General features: G+C 44.8%; 1 protein-coding gene across 1 annotated transcript in view; it reads right to left on the bottom strand.

Annotated features, from left to right (window-relative positions):
• The window catches only part of TRANK1 (tetratricopeptide repeat and ankyrin repeat containing 1), a 110057-nt gene that overhangs the window by 59508 nt on the left and 43129 nt on the right, over positions 1-7420 (bottom strand). Inside the window, exons 7-8 of the mRNA XM_019647152.1 lie at positions 5441-5549; positions 3582-3713 (exon numbers count right to left, since the gene is read on the bottom strand). Of these exons, the coding sequence (XP_019502697.1) occupies positions 3582-3713; positions 5441-5549 (241 nt within the window). The remainder of the gene's footprint in view (positions 1-3581; positions 3714-5440; positions 5550-7420) is intronic.

Below are 7420 nucleotides of genomic sequence, written 5' to 3'. Positions count from 1 at the left end.
GTAAATGAAAAAGGAATTCCCTGCAAAGTTCCTAAAGCTTAGCAAGCCAAAGAATCAAGTCCTTTAGAAATATCCCATCCCATTAATTCTTTAGCACATTAGTGCTTCATGAGCCCCAAGTATTTGAGGTCCATTCGACCCATCGAATGGTGTGCTGGAGCTGGCTCCTATCACCTAGTGAGAGCCGACTTTGTGCCCGTCGCTTCACAACTCCAAGTCCTGTAGTCCTATTAGTAGCTTGAAATTGGCCATGGTGCGAGGGTTTACACTACAGAAATTGGCAAACGCTGTACATCAGGACTTTTTCTCAGAGAACCAGTTAAGCCACTGGCCCTATGTAAAGTCACTGAAGAAACTGAATTCCAGAGAGATTAAGCAGCTTTTCCTAACTCACACAGATAGCACATCCTAGGAGGCCCCTACTGAGGTCAGCCAGGTATGCCAACAGGTCTAAGAGCTCCAGGCTCTGGAGCGGCCATGACTGGAGACCCAGTCTCAGCATCAGCTGTCCCCGTGAGTGCTCTTGCCCGTGGAATTGGGAACACGGGAATTGAGCCCATGGCCACACGCGCTTCCAGTTTCTTTCAGTTTGACACCCACTCTTCATCGCTCACTCTAAACAGGTTCCACTGCCCACATTCAATCCCAGATGACATGTTCGAAGTTCCGACAGTCCTGATTGCTGGCCTGGTTTTTTTAATAAGATGCTTCTGTTTCCAATATTTGAAAATGACCTGGGCCCTACTGCTAATAGGGTATTGGACCTGCCACTTGGGCTGGATTCCTGGGCCTTCCCTGGCTGGTTGGAATGATAACTTCACATGAACTACCTGGCTCCCAATCCCTCACTCTCCACCGAAGTTATGGGGCTCTATTTGTCTACCCCACTTGGGAAAGGGGAGACAGAAGGGGCTCTTTCCTGGGGGCTGTTAAATTAAACTACATGCCTGCTAATGAGGCTGAAAGCCCCCTATTCATAGATCTACCCTAATACCTGGAATCATAGGAATTTCAGAACTTTTTAAAAATAAAGCTGGAAAGAGACCTTAGTTCAGCCATCTAATCCAAAAAGAAAAGGCCCGGGTCTCTTAATAGGGCCCTGGATTTCTGACTCCTGGCTCCCCAGGAGTCCAGTCTGCTTTCCTCATCCTCGGTACCTGCCTTCTCAAGACCTTTTAATATGGGGATGAGCTTCAGGGAGCCCATGGCTGGACTTTGAAGGGCTTTCCATGTACTCCCTGACCCTATACCCATAATGGCATGTATACGCAAAGTGAATCCCATCATTTCATTAGATTTCCAATGGCATTCGTGACCTTTTCAAAAATGTAAGAATTCTGTCCTCTACAGCCATTTGGCCTGCCAGAACCCTGGCTTTGGTGACATCCCTGAACTTCCCAGTTTTAGAAAACCCAGCAGGCCCTTTCTCACCAAACTCCTAGCCTTGACCGGCCCATTCTCAGGACCACTCATAAGCCACCATCAGTGACAACTACTATTCTTTGGGCACTCAGCATAGGCCAGGCATTATTATAAAACTCCTTTAGCTCAGTGTCTGGCACATTGTACGCCCTGAATAAACTTTAGCTGATACTATTATTCTGTGCTCTTGGCCTATGATTTCTAATCCTCACCCAAGCCCTGAGGAAATAGTTTATATTCTGCAACTTACAAATGAGGAAATGAGGTTCAGAAAGGAAGCAATTAGTCTAAAATAGAAACTGGAAGACTAGGGCACACAGAGATATGTGTGTGACACTGACACCCAGGCCCCACAGTCCACCCTGCTCCTCCATTCCATGGATTCCTGGTTCTGGGTTCGGGTCCTACAGCCTCAGCGTTACCTCTGGAGAGCAGTGCCTTAAAGCTCTGCTGAAACCTCTGAGCGGCACAGGCAGGTCACCTGGGGCCACACCAGCAAACACAGTATGGAAAGCATTATAAAGATGAACATGCAATTGTTTCTTTTCCTCACTCCATGTTACCATTAGNATAGTTACCACATGATTCAGCAATACCACTCCTAGGTATCTACCTGAGAAAAACTTATACACAAATGTCCACAGCAACATTATTCGTAATAGCTAGAAAATGGAAACAAGCCAAGAGTCCATCACTGACAGATGGATAAAATGTGGTCTATCCCTACAATGGAACATTACTGGGCAATAAAAAGGAATGAAGTACTGATACACACTACGGCATGAACGAACTGTGAAAACATGCTACGTAAAAAGAAGCCAGTCACAAAAGACCACATATTGCATGATTCTGTTCATATGAAATGTCCAGAATAGGTAGGTAAGTCCATAGAGACAGAAAGTAGATTAGTGGTTGCTTAGGGCTGGAGAGGTAGCAGGAACATGGGAGTGACTGCTAATGGACATAGGGCTTCTTTTCAGGATGATGAAAATGTTCTAAAATTGATTGTGATGATGGTAGCACAGCTCTGTGAATATATGAAAAAGCACTGAGTTGCACACTTTTAACAGGTGAATTATAAGGCATATAAATTGCATCTCAATAAAGCTCAAAATAAAAACCTGTAGGACACCTTGTCTCTGTTTCCCTTAGATGTGGATTCCTGGGACCCAGTTCAGTGGGGAATGACAGGAGAGAAACAAACTTCACTGGGCTGCTCCTGGGACATGCTGATGAGGGAAAACCGCAATTTCCCAGGAGGACCCACCAGACCAGTGGTCCCCAACAGGACACCTTTGGGCTGTGTCTAGTTCACAGGCATGTTTAATTTCAAGGTGACATTTTATAAACATGAGTTTCTTTTTTTTTAATTTAAATCCAGCCTTCCAATGTCTCTACCCTCAGAAGATAGCAGCAATGCCTGGTTCCCATGATCAACGCCAGACTGCAGCAACATCAGGCAGGCACAAGCTCCCCACCACTCAGCTACCTCCCTTCCACCGGGGCTGAGAGTCCGTTACCATTTATCATCACAGCTACCCTAACTCTTTTATAGAAAACATCTGCTTTTCTCCATGCCAGTTTCCAGAAAAAAACGAGAGACATCAGAGAGCTGTGTGAGAGGTACACGGTCTTCCTGCTTCACAGGCTAACAAGGTACATCGGCATCAAAGAGCCAGCTCTTCGTTGCATGTGCAAGCCTCCCTTTTTCACATGGCCTGCCTGGCCATGGCGGGTATGGGAGGGTACAATTCCTGCGTTAAGAGTCTAGGTGCCATGAAGGACTATGTCTGTCATCGGGCTTGCAATTTACCTCCAGTGGCCAGCACAGATTTGGCATAAAATAAAGTACTTAGTAACCATGTGACGAGCGAGGGGACAAATGCAGCCAGAAGCCCATGTCCTCGAGTCATTTGACTCCACACAAGTCACTTAAAGCCAACAGAGCAATAGAGCCCAGCAATTCCTCCTTCTCTTTCCCCACCTCCATTCTGCACACAAGCCTACCCTCCCACTCATGGTTAATTCCAGGCAAAGTTTAGCCCTCTGAACCCATCATGGGATGCGACAGGTAAAACGCAGTGGTCAGCTGTGTGGGTCCTCTAATCCCTGGAGTCAGCCAGCCCCCAGCACGCCCTCCAGGTGGGGTCACTACTTACGCTTGATGAGGTATCCTGGGGAGTGGGCGGCAACCACGTGCAGGACGGTGCAGCCATCCCTGTCCTTTTGGTTGATGCGGCCTTTCCACTCGGGCTTATGGTCCATTAGCCACCTGAAAAGGTGGCTTTCGCCTGAAAGGAATTAAAATGAGTTACTGATGTTCTTTTCTGCACACAGACAATCAGCAAAGCAAATTAATGTGTACCACACTGAGGGAGCCAAGCGGGGAACCCAACACACGTTGTCACTCACCACACCCAGGTGTGGGAGGCACGGCAGTTTGTGAATTGAAAGGATGAGTTACAGAAAGTTACTCATAACACACTGTTTCAGATTTCCTAGAAACAGAGCCTGAGATAACGTTTCTCGTCCATGCGACTTATTGCAAGAGGGCGCTCAGGAGAAAGAGAGGGAGAGAAGCAGCCATGTGGTCTCAGCTGAGTCCGCTTCAGCCTGACCTCATGGGGAGGTCTGGAGAGTGAACTACACCACAGCGTCGACCTACCCTGAGGCAGGGGCTGACTGTTCATACCCCAATGTCCCCAGGGAGGGAGGCGAGGTCCACGGACACCCTCTCTGGGAAGTGGTGTCTTTGGCAAACAGCAATTCTCTCGACGCCACCAGCACTCACGGCAGGTGGGGATGGGAGTACTGGTCAGAAAGAGGTCCCCGGCGGGACCTAACAGGATCCCCGGTTAGATTATCTGACCACATTACTATCAATATGTGGACACAGATTTTCAATTCTTTTCCAAGGCTCCTCCCTTGTAGCTCCTACAATTGAGGAAATCCACATACTTCTGCCAACTCTGTGGACACCGCTTGTCACTATGTCAGAGTTTTCCTCTGAGCAATGCATCAGGATAAACTGGGGGACTTGATCTTATCAATACCTGCCTATACCCAAAGGAGCTAACTTAAAGAGTGAACACAATGAGGAATCATGACTTTCGTGACCAGGGGCACACTTCTCTGGGTTCCAGGTTCCTAATGTGAAACTGCAAAGACTGGATTAGATTGCTTTTAATCGGACTTTACTTTTCAATGTTTCATCCGCCAACCCCTGTGTAAGAATAAAATCTCTTACACATTCCCCAGTACCTAAAATGAATAACAGCAGGGCAAATCTAGTTAAAGCAAAGATGGGGTCCCAGGTCTGGAAGCCCCTGGCCCTGTCACCATTCCCTCATTCTCAGGGAGATGACAGAGCCTGGAACTAGACAAGTTCGCCTGGCCCCTTCTGGCTCTAAAATAGTATGGGTAAATGTCTAGCATGACGCTCTATGTACTTGGAAAAGAAAAACAAGCTTCTATCTGAAGTGTAGTGTGTGTGTGTGTGTGTGTGTGTGTGTGTGTGTGTGTGTGTGTGAATAATAAATTGTTTGTTTTAATTTTATGAAAATAGAGGAGTTCTTTAAAAAAACTACAGGCAAACTGTATCAGCAATAGACAGTGTTTCCCCTGGGATCCTTCTGGGCTACAGAGAAAATGAACCTGAACCAGGAAAAAGGCCACTTCAGCCTTTGCCAGTGGAGGAAACTCCACAGCTCTCCTGGAAGCTCTGCCCAGCCAAGGCTGTCTGTCCCATTCCCTCCTGTGGGTCCCAGGGCTCCATCCACCCTGCTGCCAGGATCTGTCTAAGAACACAGAATCCTTTCCATTGGGACCTCCTGTAGCTACTAGATCCCAGGAGAAATAAAAAACAATGCCGTTCCCCGGCTGCCTTCATTCACTTAAATGATCAACCAATGACTATTCAAATCGTGTGGATATTATACCTTCAAGTGGCTAAATTCTGGTTTCACCCGAGCTCAGCAGAGTGCCAGAGCTCAGAGCTCAGAGCCGGAAGGGCACTCACTTGCTTTGATACAGAGTCTCATGAGGGCGTGAAGAGGGTAAGGTCCTATCGTCTCAATACTCGCCCCGATGGAGATGAGCCACTGGACTAACTTGGGCACCTGTTCCATCTTCTCNAGTGTCACTGGCCCTCATATGTGGGATCCGAACCGGGGCCCTCTGGCATCCCAAGCGAGTTCTTAACCATCGCGCCACTCGGCCGGCCCTCACGCAACTTTTTGAAGTGGTTTGTTGGTTGGTTTGGTTTCGGGGTTTTTTGTGTTTTTGTGTTTGTTTTTTTTTACTAAGAACATGCACTTTCAAGTATTTTTGCCTTTAAATATTTTTTGATTGAGATATCTTTCATATACCATAAAATTCTTTTAAAGTGTACAAGTCATGGGTTTTAGTATATTTACGAAGTTGTACAATTGTTACCATTATCCAATTCCAGAACATTTCCATTACCCTAAATGAAATCTTACATATTCGCTCTCCATTCTCTCCCTCCAAATCCAGCCCCTAGCAACCAGTCACCTACTTTCTGTCTCTAGGAATTTCCTTATTCTGAATATGTCATATAAATTGGATCATGCAGTATGTGGCCTTTTGTATCTGGCTTCTTTTGCTCAGCATAAAATGTTTTCAAGTTTCATTCATGCTGTTTGTAGCATGTATCAGTATTTCATTCCTTTTTATGGATGAATAATATTCTATTGTATGGATATGCCTCATTTGTCTGTCCATTCATCATTTAATGGATATTTGGGTTGTTCCCACTTTTTTTTTTTTTTTGGCTCTTATGACTAATGCTGCTATGAACATTCATGTACAAGTTTTTATTGGGACATATGTTTTCAATATACCTAGCAGTGATATTGCTGGGTCATATGGTAACTGTTTAACTTTTTGAGTGACTGCCAGACTGTCTTCTAAACCAGATATACCATTTTTATTTCCCATCAGCAATGCATGAGAGTTTCCATTTTTCCACATCTTTGTCAATACTTGTTACCATACATCTTTTTTTTTTAATTTTTATTTTAGCCATCTTGGTGTGAAATGTACTTTTCATTTTTGAACTAGTTTTTTTACAAGGTGATTCAAAGACGCCTATAACACATGAAGAGGCAAAGAGACCAGTAAAACAGAACAGAAAGTCTAGAATTAGTGGCATCTCAAATCCCTGAGGTCACAATAAGCTTTTAAATAAATGGTGCTGGGACAAATAGGTAGCCGTTTGGAAAAAGACAGAACTAGATCCTTATGTTAAACTCCAAAGGATCAGGGAGAAATGATAAATAAAATATATCATTTCAATTAATTTCATCGATTTTGCTTTACTTTTTTTATACAACTACTAAAAAAATTAAATAGTCTATGTGGCTCTCATTATACCTGTATGGACAGCACTGGTTTAAATCTCAGCAAACGGGATGCTGCCCAGTTATCAACACGTACAGTAAACGTCCAAGGCATTCCATGTACATAAAACGCCCAACCCCTGCTCAAGCCACCTGTATTTCAGGAGACCTGGAGATGTATTTCCTTGCAAATCAAAGAGTCCTGTCTGGAAACATGTCTTCTCAGGGATTTTCAGGATGTGGATGTGTAAAGACAGTACAATGACACGGATTTAAACCATATGCGTAAATCACTAGGTTAATGACAGCTTTATCAGTGGTGTGCTGGGCCAGCTCATAGCTGTCCACAAGGACCAATGGTTACATGTCCAGGAATGGTACAAGCTGATTGATAAACACAGCCATCATTAACAACTAGACTATTTAAGCTTACAATAAGTATATTAAAAACAAAACTCATCACTTCCTAATTATTTTTCTGTTTTTCTATCATCTATGATGAGGTTTCTTTACATCTATCTTCACATGTTTTTTTTGGGGGGTGGCGGAATTGGGGGATGGGAACAATGCTGGGGAACTGGGGGAAGGGGAACAGACAAGTTGCTGTCCTTTTGTTCTTCATTCTAGTTGTGGAGGAC

The sequence above is a fragment of the Hipposideros armiger genome, unplaced genomic scaffold (genome assembly GCF_001890085.2).
Source record: "Hipposideros armiger isolate ML-2016 unplaced genomic scaffold, ASM189008v1 scaffold_109, whole genome shotgun sequence".
NCBI lineage: Eukaryota > Metazoa > Chordata > Mammalia > Chiroptera > Hipposideridae > Hipposideros > Hipposideros armiger.
This window is presented reverse-complemented; position numbering and strand designations above follow the sequence as displayed.